Genomic DNA, 25,685 nt, shown 5'->3' with positions numbered 1-25,685 from the left:
GTCCTGTTCATCCAGGATCTTTAAACAATGCACTTGAAACACAACTTTATTAGCCAAATAGGCTACACTATAATGTGAAAAATTACAATCTATTCTACAAATACTTCCTTTGTGTCTTTTTTCTCCCCATATGAAGATGTATTGCAATCTTTCATAGAACAAGTTCAAAGAGCTATACCTGCAAATACACAGCAAATTCCCTGTGAGCATGTTAACTGTGCTAATAAAAAGGACATTTTCTGTTAAAATAATTTTCAAAGAATTTTTAATGATGACATTTTATTGCTGTTGATATGTTGTTGTAGTCATTAAGTGTCCACAGTCCAGATCGATCCACATTCTGAACAAGACAATGCCTGTCTCCATGTTGACTACCTAGTAGATAAAACCATTATTTGTCCATTGATCATTTCAGTGCCAGATTCTTGCAGATGGCAGGAATTTGTTGCATGTATTATTCAACGTGTCTATGGTGGATTGATGAAGTCCTAAAAATCTTACTGTAGGATCCATTGCTTTTTAGCTGGTGTAGTTGCATGTTTCCGATAAGTGATCTTGCTGAGCTTCCTTCACTTTCTGAAGAGCAATATAACTTCTGATTTTACAATCAACAGGATGTCCCCTGAATCTGAGGCACATACTATATATTTCAGATTTTTTAATTATTTTTAATATATATATGTGTATGTATATATATATACATTTATAAATCCACAAATGTTTTTTACCTCTATGGAGAAAAAAATAAGAAGTAAGGCCTTATTAAACTGAAAATCAGTACGTAAATCATAAAAAACCAACAACAGCAACAGCAAAACCCCAACGTAATACCGCCGTGGTCTAAATGGTAGCTAACTGTATGTTGTGTCTATGCTAATGTGCCCAGTATAAGGCCATTGCTCATTGTAAAAGCATCTTTAATAAGGCAAACAGGTTGTACTGCAATGTAAACTGTATGCTACTGCTAGGTCGAGTACAGTTGGGTAGTGGTCCATTTGGTCACTTTCCTACTGTATGTGTTTTAGCATGTCATAAGTAGCAGCCCTTTAAAAAAATAAAAGCCCTTATGAATTAAAAGTCCAAGATATGTATATGCTAGAGTGCATCTATAGCTCTAAATTAAAAAAGTCCAAGTTTTCACAAGCTGGTATGACAAGCGCTGGAGAGTTACCGATTCTAGATGTGTTGGGGTGGTGGTCCGATGTACACCTGTAAGTCACTGCGTCCATGAACTGTCAGGATTAGGAATATGCACCCCTGTGGAGCTTGAGAGATCAGAAAAAGGGGGCTGCATCCTCTCGGTACAGCACGTAGACTCACCACTTGACAGAGAGGGAATAGGAACAGACTGGACTCTGAAGAAGTCGGGCTGTGTTGTCAGTCCAGAGACCAAAACTGACAGCAAAGGAATAGGGAGTGTTTATAACTGTTCTGTTACTTCAACGTGGGTAGTAAATGCAAAGTGAATGACTTAGAGCTCTGCAGCCAGGAGAGTTTAGGAAGTATCCTTCATGGGGAAAAATATCAGTCATCTCACTTGAACAGGAAGACTCAAAATGATCACTGAAGCTAAACGATATGACGTGGCTATAACACTCCTTGGAACGTAGGTAAAACAGATGCCAAAACATCAATAAAACAGTCTCACATACAGTGAATCCTGGCCTAAGACTAATCCTTACTAAGCAATCTTCTGTTATCAGAGACCAAACCTAATTATCTCCAAATGAAATGTGTATCAGCTGTTTCTACCTTTCTGATTTTTTTATATATATATATAAAAAAAAAAGCTAGTGAGGCCATCACCATAGTCTGCATTTTTCAAAGTGTGCAGTCAAAAGTGCACTCACCCAGGCTGGTATTATGCACATGTCAAGGTAGCCACTTCCTTGAATGCATGACTCAGTGGGTACACGATGGTTACCTTTACATGCTCATATCTCAGGCATGCAAACTTTTGATATTCACTTAAAATTGATATGCCTAAGAGATTTAGGCCAGAGGCATTTGCTTATTCAATGCACTGTACAAAAATCCTGTTTTCATGGAGCTGTATAATTCCAAGACATTAAAAATCAAAATAACCTCATCCCCCAAATTATTTGTTTGGCTTCCAATCTACACCAGCATCCAATCTGGAGAGACAGCTCAAATTAACACTGTTACAAACAAAAACCACTCTGTGCAATTTGACTGGATGCTTATAAAGCTATACAACTGGATGGGTTCCACCGTGATACTAGATGCTACGCATCTTGAACCACTGCAGAAAAAAGTGCTGTAACATAAGATGTGGTTAAAAAAAAAATCAATCTATAGCATATAGTTCTTCTATAGGTAAAAAAAGAATGTGTCCTTGTAGACCTCTTAGCAAGTGAACAGCTTATTTTTTCAAGGTAAATGTGTATTGTACAAACATTATGTTCACTACTTTATCTTTGCAAGAAGAGCAAAAGCTTTCAGTGCTGCTACCTGAATTTTCAGCTTCTTGACAGCTTAATTCGTCAAGTAATCATGCTGCATTTTCTAGCAAATCACTTCACAGTAAGACAAGCCAAAAGAAAGCACAGGAAACGTGCCATTCTGAGCAGAACAAGGGAGAAGTCACCTCTGAATGTTTTGCATCTCTCTGGGTTACGTTTGGCAAATCACAGCTTAAAAACCAATCTTAAGTGACCTTAAGGCAAGTTCCCACCCCACCTACTGCATGCACCTTAACAACATGGACGACTATCAGCAGCAAGCCTAGACAACACTCTCTGGAAACCTGCAAGCACCAGCTGATCAAGATCAAGCTGTTGCTCAGGTGTGACAGAGCAAATGCTGCATCAGATGCTTTGTGCTGGAGGGGTTCTGCAGGTCAGACCACAGTCACTTATTTCTAGGCTAATGTAAATATATGTATATATTTAAATAAGCCTTGAGAATCCTCCAACTCCTATTTATGTTGCCACAAACAGGACCTGTGACCAGTTATGAAAAATCACCATGCAGAAGTAAGCAGTAGTGGAAGAAAAGCAGGAAAAAATCTATCTAGAAGCAGAGCAGTAAACAAGAGGGGCTGTGATGTGTGAAATCTTTAACAGGCTTCCACATAAAAATTGCTGTCCAAAAGGAGGACAGCGACACAGTTGGACTCTCCCGACTGTAATTAAGTACTCTGAGGCTTAAACAAAACGAAAGGTGAAATCCCTTCCCCGTTTGTGTCCTGGGGGTTCTCCATGTGGGACCAGGATATCGCCCTGAGTATCTGCATGACATACCCAACAAGCATAATAGCTTTAATAAATGTAACCCCATAGCACGTAACAAGGAAAAAAACAAGAGAATTTGAGCCTGTTGGGATTTTGCTCCACATCTCTGATTGGAAATCAGGCTCTGATTTCCCTTATAACAGTTTTCTACTGACTTAATTATATTGACTACAATGGAGTTACTAAAATTTATCCCAGGCAGTGAGATCAGAATGCAGTCACCATTACAACTCAGGTTACCTGGCAAACACTGAGCCTTCTCTTCTAAAAGCCTTAGTTCATGAGCCCAATGGAAAGCAGGACTGTTTGTCCAGTGAGTCTGAAAGAGGGACTCAAAAGAAATAACGTTAAAGTTAAGTCAAGTAGCAATGTTCTTTGGAAACAGCAGCATTTGCTCCTAAGCTAATGCCCAGGATAGCTCTAACACTGATCTGAAGTTTCCAAACACTGAAGGAAGGACCAAAGCCTCAGCTGGTGTAAACAAGCATACTTCTATTGATCTCAGTGGTGATTTACATCTGATGATCTGTCCCCAAGGGCTGTGATTTTATGGTTGGTTTTTCCTGTAATTGGTGACTGGAGGAAACTGAAAATAAAAATCCTCGTTGTGATTGTGACTAAAGAACAATTATTGCATGTCTGGTTTCCCTCTCAGGGCTCTGAGAATGACTGCAGAACTAAAAAAGGGGTTCTCGGCCAATACAGTATATGAAGGGCCAGTGACTATGCAAAAATGGGGGGAGGGGGTTGCCAAAGTAAGGGCCTCAGGATTTTGGCCATACGATTCCAAAGGCAGATCTGATTGAACAGTTATCTCAAGGATGAAGGTTTACATTCATCACCCTTTCTCCGACAAGAGAAACACGATTTGTTCGGTGATATCTTTCACTGGACCACCTTTGTTGGTTGGGAGAGATTAGACAAGCCTTTTAAGCAGAAAAATGCCCCTCTTTTGGTCTGGGAAAGAAGCAGAAACAGACTAAGCTAGATCTCCATGGGCACGTCAACACGAGATGCTAACTGTGCAGTAGCCTAATAACACTGCGCAGTAGCGTGCCGGGCAAAAACCATGCTAATACACTACTGCACAGTGGTATTAGGCACAGTAAGCGTCACTAAAAACCCATGTGCCAGTGCTACTGCACAATAGCACAAGTTACTGAGCACTGATTTAGTGCTTGACTAATTAATGAAGGCGCATTAATGAATGTGTAGATGCACCCAGTTAGAACAACTGTTCCAGTATTATCTACCAAACCTTGCTTCCCACATATTCCTTGGACCATCACTGCTAGAACAACATACCCCCTACAGCTCCCCTCTGCCATGGTTAAGGTGCAGTCTGGAGCGAGGAGAGCTGTATGAATGAGTGAACATGAAACATCCTTGACACCTTGCTGTCCTAGAAAACTATGGCTGATGAAGCCTACCACATATCCCCTCAGCATAGCTCCCTGAATTAGACAGTACCTAGTCTGTGAATCAAAACCAGTACTTTTTTTTTCCAGTCCTCTCTTAAAAAAAAAAATCTAAACAAACACACACATTCACTGAAAAATTGCAGTTTCTCCACAAGCTGCAATTTCTAATTTATAAAAAGCTGTTTACTTAATGACAGAGGCCAAAAAAATAAATGCAGTTTGGAGATTCAGAACGCTTGTTTCCAAAGCCGCATGGGCAATGGTATCAAACTGGCTGATATCTGGCTACAGTAGTTACATAGGATTTCAAGGTTTACAAAACATTGCTCTAAATACCTGATGAAATTTTGGCAAGGCTGCTTTTGTCTCCTGATCGCTGATAGGAGGACAACATTGATTTATTTTTATGCCTAAGTACAGTATAAACCAAGTATTAAACCTGGGAGATTTTACTGCTCCCTGTTGTAAATTCACATCCCAAAACCCTGACACAAAACAACACTCCCTCAGTTGTTTTCTATTTGCTCAATGTCTAATTCGCCGTCTAGCTGAAAGACATTCTCCCCTCCTGTCCCGCTGCTCCTCCAGGAAGCCCGTTCCTCTTCTTTCCTACTGCTCTCCTCTTCCGTGGTGCAATAGTCGGACTCCTCACAAGAGAGGTCTTCTTTGCTAGCTCTACATTCTTCTGCATTTGAGCAAGGCTCCGGCACAGGCGTGCAGGCTGGTGTCCTGCCCGGCATGACGTCCGAGGAGGAAGGAGATGTTGTCCATGACTTGGTGCTATTGACACTAGGGCCAAACTGGGTCTGCAGAGCACAATCATCCAGCGTGGTGCTAAGGCAGCTAAGGCTGTTAAAAGTTTGACGATTCTGCAAGGGAAACAAAAAAAACAAAGTCAAATGAAATCTAGCATTTAGTTACCACAAAAAAGGTGGCAGGGAACCAGCAGAAGCTAGGGAGGCAAAATGCTCTATTTCGTCTAGGAGCGCTCCCTGCAAAAGCAAAACGGTCTCTTCCTGTACGCTTTCTAGCTGTTCTGCCAACAATTGCTTCATGGTAGAGGTGTTTTTTAATGAGTAGATGATGGCGAAGCAGACCAGGTATTAAAAGGTTCTTTAATCAAGCAGAGAGAGGCACGACGGAAACCAGTGGTTGCAAGTCAAAACCAGATCAATTCAGCTTAGAAATAAGCAGATAAGGTTCTTTGGGTGAATCTGATGTCTTTTATTAGACCAACTTAAATAGCTGGCCTACAGTTTTAACAATGAGGGAGATTAACTGTTGGAACAAACAACCAAGGGAAGTAGCGGATGTTCATCTCTCGTAGTCTTCAAAGCAAGACCAGATCTCTTTATGGAAGATACGCTTTTAGTCAAGCACCACATGAATCAAAGACACAGGGCTGAAGACAGGTGTAACTGGATGGGATTCTGCGACCTGGGTTTACAAGCAGTCAAACTGCCTGATCCAATGGTCCCGTCTGGCATTCAGATCTGAGGAGATGAATTCCAGCAGAACACAGATGGACTAATTGAACTGTCCTTCCCTGAGGTCTTCAGAAGACACTGGGAAGAATATTGCTTAAGTCTGTCAAATGGCAGTGATTACATCAGGAAATCCCACCAACAAACTGATCTAACCATGCCCTTATTCCCCTCAAGCCCTTAGAGATGGAAGAAGTTGACAATCCACATTTGTTGCTTGCATTCTCATTAGCTCTGGCATTTCTTCCATTTTCTCTAATGCTTGTTGGATTCAAATGTATTCAGTCAGTTTTGAACGCATAACATGTTACCCTACCCTCACTGCTTTAGGGACCCTAAAACTCAGCACTCCTGCAATTAAATTAACTGCTCCCTGCCATTTGTTGGGATGTTTTAGATGAGCTTTCAGTACTTTGAGCACGTATTTAAGTGCTTCCCTGAATTGGGGGCTATCTTGCACTGTGGTAGCTCAGTGTCATACCTATTTATTAAAGACAGCACAAGAACATGCCTATCTCTCTCCTCTCCATATGAAGCCAGTTATATAGGCGATTCTTTTCTTGTAACTCTTTATTTAGCTCATATGCTGTCGGTTCAAAACGGTTTCAAAACACTGACAATGATGTTTGTTGGCATTTAGAATGACTCACAGAACAATATATACAACATGAGACATTATTAGCCCTTGAGATGCTGCAGGCTGCAAACCTAAATAGTGACACTTTAAAAAAAACAAAATTCTAATTATTTATCTTAATTACAATAAATTGCCTGTGTGATGAAAGTCATTGTCAAGCAAGCCATGTGCATCACAAGGAAAATGCAGGCAACTGTGCAAGAGAACAGGAAATCTCCGATCTCAATTCTCCAGTGAGCTGTGAAATGAGGCAAGGACAAAATACCCCTGTGCCCACTAACCGAAAAGTAGACTATTAATTATTAGTTTCCAATGATTCCATCCATGTCACATGGATCTAAAAATCCACATCAACCAAAACACCAGTTATAGCCATGCACACACAAATGGCTTATGCACGCTGTTTGCAAAATCACCAACATAAAAGCCAACCATGTGATCCTATAATACAAGCATGAACACATTTCACAGAAATCTGGTTCTGGCCCGTCCCCTCTAATCTATTTTTGGGGGTATTTATATAACTCCATCACTGTGGTATCTCTGTTTTTTAGCAGAGCTACTGCAAGATACAGGTGGTTAACATGTTTAGTTCATGGTGATGTCTCATATGTGGAACCATAACTAAATTACTTCAGGGCTACGATTTATAATTAGCTTGCAAATGGGACAATGTTTGCCCATCAGCAAGAAGGTGATGTCACAGTATGGCACACAAATGTATTTTGGGATGCTGGCATCAAGCATTCCCTATTATATTAGGAGACTGACACAAACCACATTGCTAGTCAGATGATAATGCTCAACAAGGTCTTCTTCACACAAATCTATCCAGCCACATTTGAGATGTTTTTCCGGGTGTACAGTTCGGATTCTCTAGTAATGGCTGTACATATACTCCTAGAGGCTGCAAATCATAGTGCAGAAGCAAAAGAGCTCAGTACAGAGCTGGTCTGGTCAGTGCTCAGCTGCAGTGAATTGGACTTAATTTAGGAAACAGGACAGAGAGCAAATGACCTCAGGAAATACAGTGATTCAGCACGTCTCCCTGACAGCCTCTCCAGGGCAGGGCATCCATGGTAAAGTTGTCCCCTTCCACGAACAGTGTGAATATAATACCTGGGCTGTTTCCAGTTTATGAAAGGATGCAAACCTCTGGACATGAATCAAGCTCATCATAAACCCTGTCATAAATAATCTTTCCAGAAGAGGGCATCGTAGAACATGCAACTCTTAGGTGACTACAGCTACTTCTCGATTAAGTACATTCCCTTTGGGGAATATAGGGTACATATTTATACACAGCTTGAACACTGCTAGATACAGCCATTTGAAAGGTTGAGGGGAAGCAATTTGCTGATCCCTGGTGAGGACCATCTATGCCTGCTCTCATGTCCAGGCATATTTTTGTCTCAGCTTCGTATCAGTACATGGAGGAGGTTTCCCTTCTGCTTTTTTTGGCCTTTAAAAAAAACTGGGAGGAACCTTCAACAGAGGGAGGGCAACTGTCAGGCTCTGAGGACACAAGTCATCCTTCAAGGCTCTGTTGGTATCCTATTCCTCAGTTTGATACTTTCTTCAAATCTCCTTTAGCCTTTCTCAGGCCAAAACAAGAAGGGCTCATTACACCCAGTATGCATCTCATGGCATCTTAAATTGCCATTCATATCTGTCTTCAACAAAGTCATCCTGCCTCCATGTCTACAACAGATAGACTCATACTCCACAAGCTTCCTGTCTCAGCAAGCAGCAGATTTTCATGTGAAACCTGGATTATTTTTTCTTTCCCCTCCTTCCTTTTTTCCCCCAAAGTCTGAGAGTCTTGAGGAGTATTCAGAAGACTATAAATCTGTCTAAGGAAATGCCAGTGGCAAAACCTGTGTTTTTAGGGAGATCTACAGTAGGACTCTGCTCTTACTGCAACAACCAAGACATTTTAAAAAACCTACAGTCCCCTTTACTCTGCTGACTCAAAACTTTGTGGCTACTTATCTCAGTTACTCTATAAACAAAGGTCTGCCACAGCCAACACAAATGTTTAGTGTCCCCTTTTGAGAGGAAATTAGGTAAAACTACTGGCCAAAGGCTACACATGCCCTCTACTTGTGGAAGTTATTCTCTTCTGTGATTTATTCTCTTCCCTTTCCATATGGCCATCTCTTGCTTTTGCACCACAGAAATACATGACTCCAGAAGGGGGCAAGCTCTGATGAAAGCCAGATGTGTACATTTTTTTAAAGCAAAACCACATGTTTGGGGGGGATCCCCCCCTCCTCTCCTAGCCAGTTGACCTGCTACTTACATACCAATGTTCAGTTGTGGGTGTTCAGGACATGAATCTATCCATGTGCTCAGTGAAGAAAACATCTGTGGTGAGTGAAGATACTCATCTGATAAACATTTCAGAAAAGACTGGACACTGAAGGAGATAAGTATGTTGCAACTAGCCAAACTGATTAGATGAGCCCAGTTCCACAAATACTCACTTTTTTAATGTGGGGCTTGAGTGTGTCAAAAACTTGAAGCATATCTGCAGGACACTGAGGTAGCAGGTCATGGGTTCCTGAGTTTCAGGGTGAGAGCATTTGATTTAAAAAAACCAAACATTGTGGGCTTCACTGGTATATCTATATAATAGCCAGTGGGTGCATCTATATGTACACTTAACCGCGCAGTACACTCATTTGGCTGTAGTGTAAAGCGTCAAAGTCTACATGTGAGATGCTATTAGACCACCACCAACTAATTTTTGCCAACCTGGGGTTGCTCTATCCCAGCTCAAACTGCTGCAGTCCTGGATGCAGTGTCTGCATGTATACCCTGGACAGCAGCAGTTTGAGCATCCACACATGCCATTAAGGTGCCATGATAAACTCTGGCTCAAACTGCTGTGGAAAAAAAGGCACACACTTTCCAACTACTTTGGAAAAAAGGCAAAAAAATGGTATGTTTTTAACAACAGAAACCCAAGGCACTTGCGCTAAACCTATACACATCAAGCCAGATTCTATTCCATCCATTTGGCCTGTAAGGGTACTTAGGCACCTAGTTGTGATTCTGTTCCACCCTGTTCAAGTCCCTGGACATCCAGAACAGATCTACTTTTGCAACACATCATCATCTGACCTTTAAGACTGAGTCATAAAAAAGCAGCGAGGAGCAAGGGAACTCACTCACCTTTTGCAATAACTGCTTTCCAAGGATTCAAGCAGGTGGAATAGAATCACATTTAGGTGCCTAAGTCCACTTACACCTAATAAATGGAATGGAATATGACCCTTTGATCAACCCTGAAAGCTTTAATTTATATCTTTGAGCACTGTGTTAAATGAAGCATCCTAGTAAAAACAAGTTATTGAAGGGGATCTCACAGATGCTGAGTTTTAAAAAGAAGGCATGCCTTAGCCTTCCACCAAATGAGGAGTCCCTGCAGACTCCAACTCGAGAGGCAGCAGAGGCAGGTTTTGATCTCATTGTCACGGCTACACATCTACTGTGCTAAATGGAGTAGGACCTGCTTGGATCAGGTCTGGGCTTGTGCCAACCAAGAAAATGAAATATGAAATGTTTGGTGTATGGGCACAGACAGTCAGCAAGGGAGGGTCTTTTGGGGGCAGCAGAAAACAATGGACTGCTCTGCCAGCACCTTTCTCACTCTTGCTTGTGCAACTTGTGAACCGTGTAAGGTGAACAGACTTTGGAAGGTGACTGATAAAGAGTAGCTGGTAGTGCCTTAGATCAAATAGAAATGGCTTTTTTCTTTAGAACAAAACTCTCAGTGTCTCAAAAGTCACAAGTCCATATGAAAGTCAAGGCACTATCCTTAGGAAGAGGTAGCTGCTTGGAAGAACTAATCTCTCTAAACTGAGAGGTGGGACAAACCTTCTTAAATTTGAAATCACCAAGCTGATTGACATTTTTGGGTTAATTCTTTACAAAGACCTTAAATGTGTAGTCACATGAGACCCACAACCAGGACAGTCTTCAGCCTGCCTCTAGGAAGCAGTAGATGGATGTGTCCAATACCTCTGAAAAGATGGTTCTTCTAAAACGGCTGGTGACAACACATTCTCCATTCTGAAAAGCAGCTGACTTTTTAGGTCACTCTAGGTGCATCTACATGTGCATTAAGGTACTTTTCTTAATGCACATTAAATTTCGTGCATCCAATGTGAAGAACTAAACAAATGCACATTAGGCTGCCTTAACGCACAGTACCGCATGTACATGGTTTTAAGTGACGCTTAATGCGCAGTAAAATAGGCTACTGCATATTAAAGCACACGTGTAGATGGACCCTCTGAGGAAACTACAGTATAGCTGAAGTACATCTCCACTTTAAGCAGTTTTCTTCCCATGAATGTTGGAGGGCCCTATTTCTGTGGTAAAGACTATCATATATCAAGTCTATATGAACCACAATTAGATTTCCAGAGACACTTTTAATATTATTAAATGCTCCCTGAATTTTGTACCATGTCTTGGATCATCATGGATTCCCTCACGAGTTCTCGAACTGTGGTGTTTCATTATCAGCGGTGAATTTGGTGGGAGAACCGGTCATTCATGTATTGGAGAATTTTCTCAGTGCCATAATGACATAGGAACCCATTTTCAAAAGTGATGTAGGCAACTGGAAGCCTAAGTCTACTTACAAATCAATGGGATTTAGGCACTTAAAAATGCCTATGTTTGCTTTATGGAACTTATCCCCCTAGGTCAGGGCTGTCCAACTTGTAAGCAGCCATGTGCCACGTGCCCCATGAGCTGCACCAGTGAGACCACATACTGCAAGGGTCACAGGCCCCACAGGCTACATGCTGCGCATGCCTAGGCACACCCTCCCCACACAGTGTGCATGCACAGTGCTTCCCCCCCCTGCACTACACAGATAGGCAGCCTCCCCACACCATACTTTGTGCAGTGCTTTGCCTGACCTTTGGCTGCCCAGACATGAGCCGCCCTGCTGCACCATGCTGCAGAGGTGCTCGGGATTGCTAGCTCACCATGCACTGCAAGTCACGCTGCGCAGCCCTGCCCATATCCCATTCTGCCCCATGGCGCACAGGCCAGCAGCAGAAGCTGGAGAAGGGAGGCAGAGCATAACTAAGACCCCAACTTCTGCTGCAGCAGGTGGCCAGGGGAGGACCCAGAAGCCTCATGTCACCACCGTATAGGCCACTAGTTGGGCAGGCCTGTCCTAGGTCTTTCAGGAACCTTTTGAGCATGTCAGCCATGGACCTAATGCTCCTCCATCCATCAACTCATTAGATATGAGCTTAAATAAACTGACAAATATTGTGGTGTTAACTGTTCAGATAAATAAGTGCCACAGTGGTCAAGGACATTTTATGGGGGATTTGGAGCTGCTCAGAAGAGATACAAGCAAAATGTAGTTCATAGTATGAAAAAGTAAGAGGCCCTCTGCTTAAAAGGGACTCACCATAAGCCTACCTAAATATTCACCCAAATTTTGCATTTGTGTTGCACCTGGCAAAATTCTAGAGCCATCTATACAGTTTTACTTTTATACTGTAACATTCACAGCTTAATTTGTCTGCCCTGCAATCCAGTCACCAGCACAAAAAGCTGGCAACCTAAGTTGCTACAGAAAATAGTTTTTCTTATCCATAAGCTGAAAACCTTTTATGATGTCAGGTTATAGCATAACTTCCCATCATTCCTAATGAACAAGGATCATTGGTACACAGTTTTATAAACGAAGCACTGTTTGTAAAGTAGATGTGCCAACACTCAATTTAGACAGCAAGTTTTCACAGGCATCAAGTTTCTGTGAAATCCCATGTGTTACTAATCCTCATAGCATTGGTCTGAGGGTAAAGTTAGGAAAAGATGGCACTATGACAATTCAGTTGGCTGGCATGCTGAGGTGGCTGCAGCTGTCCACTTTAACAGGAACAGAAGCCCTGCTAATCTTGATGTCATAAACTTTGGCAGGCTCCACAATATGCCAGTTACCAGGTAACAGATGAAGGGTACTCATTTTGCAGACAGCATTGCAAAGGAGGTGGCTTTCATTTAACTAAATTTCATCTCTTCCTTCTCCACGCTTTAAGGAGATGAATATTCTCTGCATGCTAGGATCAAAGGTGTAGCCCACCTGGTCCTCAAAGGAACTTTTCACTCCTGCACAGTTTCAAAACACATGCTTTGTTTGCCTTTCCTGCATTATAGAATCAGTCACCAGGCTTGTCTTTGAACACAAACAAATTTTTTTTTATAACAAAAGTAAATGTGCCTTCCCAAAGTGCACACATCTCTCGCGGCAGCGCCAAAGTTAACATCTGATTCAGATTATGACATTCTTTCAAGTCACCTGGCTGCAGATATGCACTTGGGCTCAGTTTGTACTCCCGGAACTTGCAAAGCTACCAGTGACATTTCCTGTGTGAAGAGCAGGTCTGGCTTGAACAGTAAATATTTTATATATATATATATATATATATAAAAAAAATGTCCCAGAAAAAAGAATCATCGTTTCTGAGATAAAAGAACTCAGCTGTGTTAGCTACACTTTGTGCAGTCAGAGTAAGCCAGATCTGCAGTTACTGCCAAGGAGTTTGGGACCTAATCCAAAACCCACGGAAGTCAGTGGAAAAAATGCTATTGACTTGAATGCACTTTGGATTGGGTTCTCACAGTGGAAATCAGTGAGTCGCATACAGTTCAGCATCATACACCACTGATCAAGGGGCTGTTAAGTGCAAGACCAGTCTTCACATATAAGTTAAAGCTGAGCCCCTCTGGCTTTTCTGTTTGGTATGTGTATTTTTATTGAAACACTCCGTAAAACATCTCCTTTGCTATGAAGTACTACTGGTTCAACTTCTAAATCTGTTTCAAAAGACTTTTCTCAAACAGGCAACAACATCAAAAGTTGCAGGCAATACAGAATAGGAGTTGTCTGTACACACACCATGGCATGAGATAAAAAGGGCTGTTTCAACTTCAGTCTTAAACTTTTTGTACTATGTAATATTAGTCAAATCAACCAAAAACACCACTCTGTTTTTGCCAAGTTACCCTAGAAGAAAACTGTTTGTCCTAATAATTTTGGGTATGTCACTGTATCTCAACAGGAACTGCTAAGCCAGTGATAAGGTTATTATATATGTGGCACAGAAGAATTTTTTTTAAGTGAGGATCTGCAATATTTTTGTGATGATGAAGCCCAAATTTCCACCTGCTGTCTGATATCTGAGCTGCCTGGTGAGCAGATGTGGATCAGAAGCTATATTCAATGTGGTGTCTGTTCTAAATTCATCTGGATTTTTTTTTTTTATTTATTGGATTAAAAGTGCTGAACTGGCAACTCCGGAAAGTAAAGTCCTCTATTTATATTCACCAAACAGATATATCACTGACGGAGGCACTGCAAGCTTACCCATAATGCCTTCACCAGTCCTTGGCTGGACAGATCACCTCAAAGCCAGCATGTATAGTTTGTTCCCTGTACTCACTCATCCATCCCTTGGCCTCCTCCAAGACTGTCCATAAAGCTGCCATGTAGGGCATATTACGTTTTTGTGGCATTACCACTTGCCCACTTGGAGCAGGCCTGACATCAAATACATTTCATGTAGCCCAGTGAGCTGCTGCTGGGTGCATAGTTTGCATAAGCCAGGGGCAATTATTTTGGGCGGAGGGCTGCTTACTGAGTTTTGGCAAGCCATCGAGGGCTGCATGACAGGCAGGCGGGGCAGATAAATATTAATGTTCTCAATTTTTAGGGGCCTCGCGGGCTGGACAGAATGGCCTGGTGGGGGCCACATTTTGCCTACCCCTAGCATAAGCTGAATGTGAACCACTAAGGCGTTTGATAGCCTGTTATATACATTCAAGTCATCAATATGTCCTTCGCTCTGCCTCTCAAAAGTTTGAAAAACCAGCTGCTAAAAGAAAGAATACACATAATCCTACAAATCTAGGAAGTTGCTAACAAACTATCAGAAAACAGCCCCAAAGAGAAAATAAGAGTAAGAAAAGCCAAGTAAGTAAAATACCTAAATTCTCCTCCTTGCCTCAGAGCTCAGGAGCTACTGATTCCTCCAAAAGGTTCAACTGGAAAAGTGCCAAAGAACAAAGCATCAAGGCCAATCTGAAGGGGCTACAGTGCAGCTCCCCTATGTTAATGTAGTCAACTTTCAAAGCACATTTTTTTTTTATCATGGGCTTAAACCAGGTCCTCTTGCACAATTGCTATAAAAATAAAGCACAGTATCTCCTGGTTAGCTTAAACTTTACTCTGTCCTGGTTCAGTATAGTGCTTGCCTCTTTACACAGATGTCAACTGAAAGACGCTCATTGATTTCATAAGGCAGACCCTGTCAGCATAAAGTTCCTCACATGAATTAGGGTTCCTCTTTACACAGTTGTACCCCCCACCACTCCCTTGGAAGAAGCTGCCATATGAGCAATTGAAGTGAGACAGATGATCTAAGAAGAAGCACCCTCTACTCAATATCCAAGAATCTCCAAGCATACAGTAATGTCATGCATATACCACTGGGAATAATTTTAACAGGCGATGTTCACTGCAAAGTACATCTAGTTAGATGACAGCCCTAATTGTCTGGGGTTACACTGGCATTTTCCAGCCAGATTGTACTTAAACTCAGTTCTGGACAAGCATTCCTTGGAGCTGTTTGTAGGGCATTCCTGCTTCCCTATTCCTAATCTTTTTTCTTCCCATCTCAATCCATCCTCCAGATAATCAGTGGTACACAACTCTGATAGACCACACTTGGTTTTTACAATGTACATATACATACAGGTTCAGCATTACCCAAACATGCCTAGACAAGCCAAGGCAAGTTATGCTGGCTGCTTCTGGGCCCTTTTCTGGTTGAGTGTTTAAACAAGCCTGGGAATGTTATTTTAATGTAACGTTTTCTATTTCAGGTACAGTAGCTATGTTTATCTGTCTCATTTTATGAAATATTACTTTTTCTCTCCAGTGAAATTCTGCTGTCACTGTCACTGCCAAACTCTATCTTGAATTCAACAGGAGCTGAACTTATGTCACTTGTAGCAAAAACTGACTCCTGGTGTTTTTTCATTTGGTTTCACATAAAAGTGATACCACCTGTATGTTCCACTGTAAAATGCTTATGGAGCGAGCAAATCATTAATAATAGTGGAGTTAATATAGAAGAAAAAAGCAATTATTATTTTTATTGTGATACTTCTGCATGTAGTACCTCTGCCTGACCTCCAGGGGTGCTACAAATTTAACTTAAACAAGAAATGAGATGTAACATTTTTTTAAAATAGTGGACGTGGTACACTAATTCTGCCAACCCTAATTCATGTGAGGAACTTTATGCTGACAGGGTCTGCCTTATGAAATCAATGAGCGTCTTTCAGTTGACATCCATATGCTTCGGATCAAGTGTATGTTTTAGTACCCCCACCATCAATGCCAGTACTCAAGGGTGTGAAATTCTTCAAAAATATAAATGTTTGCAAAACTGAGCTTAAGTTTGCAGCCGAATGCTTCAACAAGGAAGTAACTATTTGCAGCTGGGGCCACTGCTTTCAGTGGAAGGTTTTGGCATGCAAGGGATACACAAGTAGGCTTGGATGCCAACATTTTCAAACTCAGGTGCCAGGGTCTATGTATAGGCACATAGATAAAAGTGATCTGACTTTTCTAAGTGCTGAACCCGTACCATTTCTATTGATGTGGGGATTTGCTGAATGACTTCTCCAACATCTGAATTTAAAATATTTGTCCTAACTTTTTAGGAACACAGCATTGTCTTGCTCACATTTCATAACACACACAGAGCTGCCTGCATTTGAAAGCTTGTATCTGGAACTTTAGGTGCAGAGTAGTCAACATTTTAACTGTTTATTCCAGGTTAAATATTTTTCAAGATATAAGAGATTTAGCATTCCCATCCCAAAGTGACTCTATAATGCACAGCTGCTGAAGTGACAACACTTACTAGCTCAGTGTCTGATTCAAAACCTAGTGAAATCTATCAGTCTTTCCATTAATTTCAATGGACTTTGGACCAGATACTTAATTCTTTCCGACTACTGTGATTGTTTTTAACACAGAGAGTTATACATGGAGACTGAAAGTGGAACACTGGCAATCTGAACACCAGGAAAGCTAACAAACTTCATAACAGTTTCTTCATAAAACCCTTCCTCCCATAAAACATAAAGCGTAAGTCCTTTTCTCCAATGACATTCCAAAAATGTTTCCATCAAACACAGAATCCCCAAGTAGAAATGCTAGAATAAATATTAATGTGACTAAGATCCTCCAGGTGAAACATGTGGAATGGTTTTTGCACAAACACTTCTTTTCCAAATAGGTTATTGCCACAATTTTCTTGTTGAAGATGTAATGAATACTAAAAGCCATCAACAATACCAGTTCTACCTACTAAACTGTCATCGCCTCCCATTAGCACACAATGCTACAGTTTCTTCATATAGCTGAAAATAACACTCTGTGAGAGAAACTGAGAACTGAACTGTGGGTGGAAAGTATTCCGCCTTCTCATGCTGTAGAGAAACCTTGCTGAGATGGAACAACTCCATCAGCCCGTCCTTAGAATAGCAGCCACCATTCTCAAGCATGAAAATGATCTTCAGTAGAATAAGTCATCCCCTGTCCCTGGGGGATTTCTTTGCCCTGCCTGGCTTTAAAGCACTCTCTGATGCAATCGTTTCTCTTTTTTTATAAGCTTTAGTTTCCATAATATACCTTCACCCACAATCCAAAATTCTTATCTGCCACTGATCATTTGTATCATAATGAGAAGTGCGTGGCATTTATTTCATTCAAATGCTTTATTCAAGCTTTTAGAGAGAGAGAGATGGAGGGCGTGTGGTCTATATGAAACAAACAAACAAAATGTTTCCTTTTAAAAAAAAGTTTGCCAACTTCATTATAGCTTGACTGGCACTATTAGATAGTATTCAGGTTCCACGTATTGCTATTCCATTCCCTGTTTAGGCATTTTCATAATTCTTTTTCAAACTTTCAACATCAGGAATATATATTTGGGGGCTGGTTCCAGAGTTTGATGGTGATTTTTTTTCCCTACTCTAAAAATTTAAGTAAAAATGTTTTAAGCCAAGGGAAAAGAAAAAAAAAGTTTCCAAAAATAAAATTCTTGCAACCCCATTGTGTAAGTGCCTGGGATCAAAATGCTGAAATGCGGCTGGAAAATAGCCTTCACTGAGGCACAGAATGTGTCTGCATCATCTTTTGAGTGAAGACCCTTGAAAACGGCATGCAGAAATGCCCAGTGTATTTCCACAGAGGCTTTTGCTAACATGGGCTGTATTGGGCAGCTCAGCTGCATAATGTAGAGTCCTGCCTGCTCAGCTTCTGCCTACTTTGAAAGGGTCTGAAGGAGTTAGAAAGGGCTGCCATGCACTTTTGCAATATGTACATGGCCACAGCTGAGTACTCAAGCACTGGCCATCTTTCAGTATTGTTTTCTTCTATGAAATACTTTACAAAAACTCCATTAAGAGACCACTACAGTTGTGTAGCTAAGAGTTATCTATGTCGATTTATATTACAGCCAGCTTGTAATTACAGCTTCATAAACAGATTTATATGTGTGTATTGTCATGTTTGTTATGTGCCCACACTATGGACTGTCAAAGACAGTCATTCTCCTATAAACTACAAGGAACACAGTACATGCTTACACATCCTGATGTACACTTGATTGCTTCTGGGAAGCAACCAGAAAGCTTACATGCACTGTCAACTTCATGAAAACCAAAATACTTTACCAACCTATCTAAGCCAACCAGCTGCTCCTCCACACATTACAATTAGAGGGCACTGACTGGAGGCGGTTGAGCGGTTCCCTATCTAGGTAGCCACATTTCCCAAATATAAACATAGATTATATCTGCCAGTGCTACCTTTGAACGTCTTTGAAACCATGCCTTCACTGATCATGATATCAGGACCCAAACCAAACGTCTTGTCTACAAGGCTGTTGTCATCCCTAGCCTACTGCATGGGTGTCAAACGTGGATGACGTAACAGAAACACCTGAAAGCATCGTAATGTTACTATTAACAATGTCTTCTGAAAATCCTCCATATCAGTTGGAAGGACACAAGAGCTAACACCAGCTTTTGACTCAAGTAAACACCACCAGTATTGAAGTTGTGTTTATACAGCGCCAGCTCCATTGGACAGGGCATGTCATAAAGATGCCTGACAACTGGCTCCCAAAACAGGTCCTTTACTCCCTATTCACCCATGGTCACTGTTTTAGATGTAGGCAAAAGGGATTCAAGGACATCTTGAAGGCCAATCTGAAGAAATGCGATATGAGGAGTGGGGAAAAATAGAGTCAGCCAATGGGGCTAGCTACATATGAGGAGTAAGCTATACCCTGAAAGCCACACACCAGATGTGCCCCTTTTCAACAGAGCCCCTTCCATGGGCACCAGTTCCTCATGGGGCTACTTATACTGGTGCAATTTGTATTTCACAGCTCCCACATGGCTGTGCTGAGGGCACAGTACAGTCTTGTGTAGTAGAGTGGATGTCCCTGATATTTTAAGCCAGCTGGATTCTAGTCCCATCTCTACCAGATGTGACCTGATACAACTTCCCCATGCTTTTGTTTGTAAAAATTACATGAAGGAGAGTTGTCTTCTCTCTAGGTAAGGGTATAAGGCCCTCCTCGGTAAGGGTTGAGATCTACAAAGAAATACTAACACTTGTCCATAGCAGAGGCAAGACCAGAACCCAGGATTTTCTGGTCAATGAATATTTTGAGGGAGGCTCACCTGCTCAGGAGTGAGATCTGTCCTGAGATGCAGGCAGGCATGACAAGGCTGCAGTCAAGTCACTGAGGCATTGCAGATGAGCATATGAAACAGAAAATCCAGGCGATCATAATCATCATACAGTACTTGGACAAAATTTAACAGACTGGTCTATCTTCACAGTGCAAGCTCTAAGAAATGGAATAGGCAAAACACACAGGCTGACTGGAGAAAATAAAATTCAGCTCTTGAAACTTTTATTTTAATTATCTAAGTTCTAATTAGAAATAGCAGTCAAGAAACCTATTTTCTTTCTAAGTGTCTGATTTCTAATCTGATCAGCACCCTGACAAATCCATAGCTGAAATGAAATACATTAGTGCATTGATTTGCTGTGCTAACTCCAAAGCAGGACTCTAATCTTTCTAACTGCTGGCAGTACTGGATTTCTAATTTATACCAAGACTACGAACTTTGGAGCCTGTTTCCAAAGGATGCTGAAAGATGTGGCTGTCTTACTTGAATCAACAGTAATTGGCTAGTGCCGCCTTCATAGAGTAGAGCAATGAGAAAAAAGACAGGAATTCCAAGATCAACATTCAGACTGGAGGAAAGGAGGCAGGCAGATTTTATACTGACATTACTTTTCCTTCGAACAAACTTTCAAGTGATGAATGAAGTGTCAGAATAAAATATGACTGAAATTCTTGAGGAAAAAAAACCCACAGAAGACAGTTATAAAATTCTTGGAACACAAACAGAATAGTACAAGTGTGGCATGGAGCTGGGTTATACCTGGAGAAACAGACCCAGATATGGCTTCCCTCGCTTTATGCTGTACATGCGTTCCTGGAAAATGGCGCATAACTCCAATTTGCATAAAGGGAGCCCACTTTACAATGTAACGAATAGGGATACGTTCCAAGACATTGACTGTACTGACCCCCCAGACCCATTTCTACCACTTCTGTTTTGGTACCCACCAACAGTACACACAAGCACAGGGTGGTAGTGGATGTTACCATAATGGGGACGGCAACTACAGAAACCCGCGTCACAGACAGCGAGCGAGGAGCACAGATCCACACTTGGAACTATATTTTGATGCGGGTCACTCCCACAATGCATCGCACAAAGCTGACTGCAGGCTTGCACTACGCCGATTGCATAAGAGTGAATTTACCTCGCATATAACAAATGTTTGGTCTAAAAAGGATCATTGCATAAGAGCGAATTTGCACATACAGAACCTGCATAAAGTGAGGGAAACCGGTATTGCTGTATCAAGGAATTCTGACCCATCCACTCTTTTCTTTCTTCAGTGACTAATTTATACCTGTTTACTCCTTTCAATTGCTTCAGCTCTTACTTAACTCTCTGGAGCACCCTGATGGGTCAAAAAAGCTCTGCTCCATGCCTATGGCTTCCTTTGCTGTGCTAGAAGTGTGAGAAGAAACTGGGGAATGAAAGGGAGGAGTCAGAAGATACTTTGTCTCTAAAGTAATGTACTACCCAGTCACACTGTGATCTGAATTGGGGTTTTATAGGCCTTGGAGAAAGACTGAAGTTTAAAAAAAAATCTTGCTATATAATACTTAATAATACTTCCAGGCTCCTCTGCAGTGCTTTGGATTCACACACCTCAAAGCATTTGGAAAGAAGGCTTCACTCTCATTATTTTACAGATGAAAAAAATGAGGCACAGAGTTGAAAAGTAACCTGTCCCTGCTCACCTAATGAGCCAGAGGCATATCTGGGAATAGAAATGAGGTCTCGCAGTCCAGGGCTCTGCTCACGAGACCACGCAGCAATAACAATACTGATTCAGTCATGCTGATGCCATTCCATGTGTGGTCTCAGCACATCACATTTTTTCCTCATCAAAGATTGTATTTATCTCTAGAAATAATTAGGGACCAGATTACAGTCTGGCCTGTGTAGGCACACACAGTATAAAGTAAGATCTCCCTTTGACCCTGCAGGACTTTTCACTTATAGCTATCTAATTAACCTTGTACCGCACCCCCATCCCCTGTCTCCGTCCCCATGTAACTGAGCAGAGAGTAGACAGCGGAGAGCAAGAATGAATGGGTGAGCCAATGCAGATGGGATAGCATGATCATAGGAGCTAGTCATTATCTGACCTAGACCTGTAGCAGACCACTGAGTGCTGGAAGCCAATGGGAAGCAAGTTGCTTGAAAATGTTGTTTCTTGGAAGTTCGATTTCTCCCCTGGGTTCCCACATGTGAGTTTTCCCTAAAATATGATGAATCTGGCCGTTTATTTTGATTAAGATATAAGTGCCACTGTACACGGCAGGTACGAGTAAGCTGTTTGATGAGTCAAACCATTTCTTGTTTTCAAATTACACAAAGAGAATGAAAGAACAATCTGAGACATCTAAACCCTGGAGGTTTCACTTTTCTGCTGTCACTACTGAAACCACAAGTATCTAAGTATGTCAACTTCAAAGAAAGCTGGTACAAAACAAGTACAGCAACTGCAGGGCTTGCTGCTTTATTTCAGTCCTGGTTCTCCTGCAAGCCTTCAAGCCAGATGCTATCTGATTTGGAGACAGGGAGATAGTTCAGAAGAAAAACCTACAATTCTTGAAAACAGAATGGGTGAACACCTGGCTTCATTAAAATCAATTACTAGATTTCCATTTACTTCAATGAAGCCAGGATTTTTCACTAAGGGACCTCTCATATGATTTCACTTAATGTTTTCCAGAACCTGCCACTGGTAAGAGACATCTCTCACTTCCTCCAGGCTCCTGGAGACTGGTCAGTATTTAGCCAATATAACTTTGTATACTGTTCAAGTACTGTCCAAGTATAATGTGGTTGTACTGTTGACAAGTGCCTTTCCTGAATATGCTCCTCATGCAAGCTGATGATAATATATGCAGGCAAGAAGAGGAAGAAACCTAGAGCCTTTTGGATTTAGAACTCAAAACCAGACCAGCTGCTACAGGTTTGGCAGGTGGCAGAAAGTGCAATCATTATTCCTTCAGACCATCAAAATAGAAAACTGCTTCTATTGAAAATTTATCAGTAACACATTATGCAAACAGGTCAGGGAGATACGGATGAGGATTTTTGGAATGGAAGAGAGGAAAGCCCCAGCAACAGAATTCATTTGCACTTATCATATTTTCCATTCCAAGGTTAGCTGTGAAGACGATCCATTTTGAGATACCGCGAGGGCCTGAACAAATTATCTCGATGTCCAGAACAGCACTGCCATCCCATTGGACACAACTGATGACTCCAGATGCCTGCTTTCCCAGTGCACTGTCTCACTGTGTAGAGCACCTCTAATAAGGTACAATGTGTCACTGTTACATTGCAGTTGTTTTCACAGTTTGCTTTTTTATCTCCTTCCAGTCTCATGCAGTAATGAAGGGAAATATTTACATGCTCCCAAGCTTAATTTTGTAGCAACAGACACCAGCATTTAGATGCTGGTGTTGATGTTTCATTGAAACCTATAACTTTAGTAGATATTTTACCCTTATGCTGTTAAGTGATTTTGAGAAACTGCTTTATCAAGACTGAAAATTAACTGCTCACCTACCAAGTTCTCTCACACTGTTATAAGAGAGTTTGAGTATTTCTTTAAAATTCAACCAGACTTTAGAACCAGCAGCTTTTACTAATTTTGTTTTCAATTTAACTCGTCTGTCTGTCATTCTCCCATGACTAGGAAGAACTTGGTGGTGCAAAAAGACAAAAATGGGGGTGTTAATGTGACCCATCTTGTGATGTGTCAGCCTGGAATGACCATTTAAATCAGTAGAGACCAACCCTTTTCAGCCACCCAGAGTGCCACTCCAATCCCTTTCCACTGCCCAATCTGCTGCTCTACTTTCTACTCCCTACTATGTGTTCCTTGCCCAATCCCCTCCTCTGATTTCTACTTCCTGCCTGATCTTCTGCTCTGCTTTCTGCTTCCTATCCTATCTGCTGATGTGCTGCCTGTCCCCTCCCTGCTATGTCAAGTGCCATACACAGAGTCTCTTCATGCCACTTGTGGCACTCATGTTGCAGGTTGGCCAGCCCCGATTTAAATAATCTTCTACTTCAGCAAAAAAGAAACAAACCAGGCATTTGTGTGTACAATTGCAAGAGGAATTGTAGACTAAAGGCTGTAGCTGGAGAAAGATCAAATTATATACTGATGGTTCCCATGTATAAAGATGCATATCAATCAGTCCACTTAGCCTTTACTCTCCCTTGCTTCTACCTTGAGATACAAGGCATTCTCAGTATTCCATGTTTTATGGCCTATAGTTGTGTGTAAGGGTTTGAAGCGCCGATTTTGAGGAATCCTTGATAAATGGTTACTTGTAAATGCAGGTGTGAGGGTTCGGCCAAGACGTAGCTGGCTGGGCCTGCAGGCAGGCCTGGAAGGGCAAGCAGGAGGTCAGCTAGGTTGGGGTACAGATTACTGGGGCATCAGGTCAGGGTCCGGATCAATGGAACAGGGAGCACAGGACCAGATTCCAAGACAGTCAAAAGGGGATCTGAGAGACATAGTCTGGAGTGTGGCGGCAGTCCCTCAAAGTCAAGGATGATGTCCGTCAGGCTTGATGGATCCTCAGGTGACTGAGGAGCCCTATTCTGGATGCACACATTCTTCAGCAATGGGGGCATGTTGTTGCACAGGGGAATGGGATTTGCAGCCCCCAGTTGGTCTCCTCCTTCTTACTCCGCCGCCACCGTTCCACCTCGGTATTGAGTTGTTGGGCCTCAAAGTGGCATGCACCTTGGTAGACCAGGTGGCAGCACACCAAACAGTCAGCACCTTGCTCCTCCCAGCTGTTGGTGTTGATACCTTCATGCTTGAGGGTGACCTTGAGCGTATCTTTGTACCATTTCCTTTTGCCGCCCTTTGAGCATCGGTCAATGGAGAACTGGGAGGAGAGAATCTGGCGTGGGAGGTGGTTCTTGGACATCCAGATGCAGTGGCCCCATCCATCAGAGTTGATTTCTCAAGAGCAAGGCTTCAATGCTGGTGGACGCAGCTTCATGGAGGATGCTCATGCTGGTCCTACGGTCCTCCCATTTGATCCCCAGGATTCGATGCAAGCACCGCTGGTGAAAGCTCTCAAGGGTCTTAACGTTCAGTAGCTAGTCCAGGCTTCACTGCAGTAGAGGAGGGTAGTCAGCATGACAGCCTTATAAACCAGGACCTTCATCAACTTACGAAGACCTCTATTTTCAAAAACACACTGTCGCAGCTTGAAGAAGGCGGCCCTGGTGCAGTTGACCTGGTGCTGGACTTCTTCATCGATGGCAGCCCATTGTGAGAGATGGCTGTCAAGATACAGAAAGTGCTCCATGTACTCCAGAGCCTCCATGTCTAGAGCCTCCCCTCCCTGTCTAGAAAGTCTGGAGTGCAAGCCAAGGTCAGAAGCCAGGAGAATCAGAGAGCTGGTACTGAGTTTCAGGGAAGATTAGTGTCAGGAAAATCTAAAGCCAAGTCAGAAGCCAGGAGAACCAGAGAGAGCAGCAAACATGAGGCTTACCAGAGCAGACTAAGATGTGTCAAAATGGACTGAGTGCCACTCTCAGCAGCCATTCCAGTTACAGAGAACTGGAGCAGTTGCATTAGCCTGGGATCAAGGTCAAGTGTGGAAGCTCAAGAGCTCAGTTCGGCCAGGCCTGACTGACCAGAGGCCCCGACAACAGAGGATTGGACTTATAGCTCAGGAAGGACCTCTCGTTCTGTGTTCCTATGATTCTAAAATAACCAAGGGATTCACCACTTGAGTTGGTAAGTCCTCATGGCCTAGCAGATAGGTAAAGGAGTAAGCAATAAGAGACCTGGGTTCTATTCTGGTCCTTCCACTGACCTGCTGTATGACCTAACACTAGTCATTTCTCCTGGATTCCCACTGTTCTCTGCGTCTAGCTTCTCCAGTTAGAACATCAGGTCTTTGGAGAGCTGAATGTCTCCTCCAACGAACCCTGTCTAGGACAACGGGCTTTCGCTGCTGGCTATTGTAACACACCTAATAAATAGGCAAGATCATCCAGCGCTACTAAAGAAAAATCTAGTCTCTGAGCATGGAATGTTTTAATTCAAGTTAGAGGA

The 25,685-nt window shown here is 42.1% G+C and overlaps 1 protein-coding gene and 1 long non-coding RNA gene across 2 annotated transcripts in view; one reads left to right on the top strand and one right to left on the bottom strand.

The window, feature by feature from the left end:
- Positions 1–1,481: 1,481 nt before the first annotated feature.
- LOC109324164 lies at positions 1,482–24,391 on the top strand. Its single transcript, XR_002104866.1, has 3 exons — positions 1,482–1,493; positions 11,077–11,081; positions 24,132–24,391. It is a non-coding gene; the product is annotated as an uncharacterized LOC109324164 (long non-coding RNA).
- Positions 4,806–25,685, bottom strand: part of FAM53B (family with sequence similarity 53 member B) — a 112,912-nt gene continuing 92,032 nt past the window's right edge. Inside the window, exon 4 of the mRNA XM_019556080.1 lies at positions 4,806–5,544. Within this exon, the coding sequence (XP_019411625.1) occupies positions 5,182–5,544 (363 nt within the window). The 3' untranslated portion in view covers positions 4,806–5,181. The remainder of the gene's footprint in view (positions 5,545–25,685) is intronic.

The sequence above is a fragment of the Crocodylus porosus genome, unplaced genomic scaffold (assembly GCF_001723895.1).
Source record: "Crocodylus porosus isolate Cpor-Errol unplaced genomic scaffold, CroPor_comp1, whole genome shotgun sequence".
Taxonomy (NCBI): Eukaryota; Metazoa; Chordata; order Crocodylia; family Crocodylidae; genus Crocodylus; species Crocodylus porosus.
Note: the sequence above shows the minus strand (reverse complement) of the source record. Positions and strands in the feature narration are given on the sequence as shown.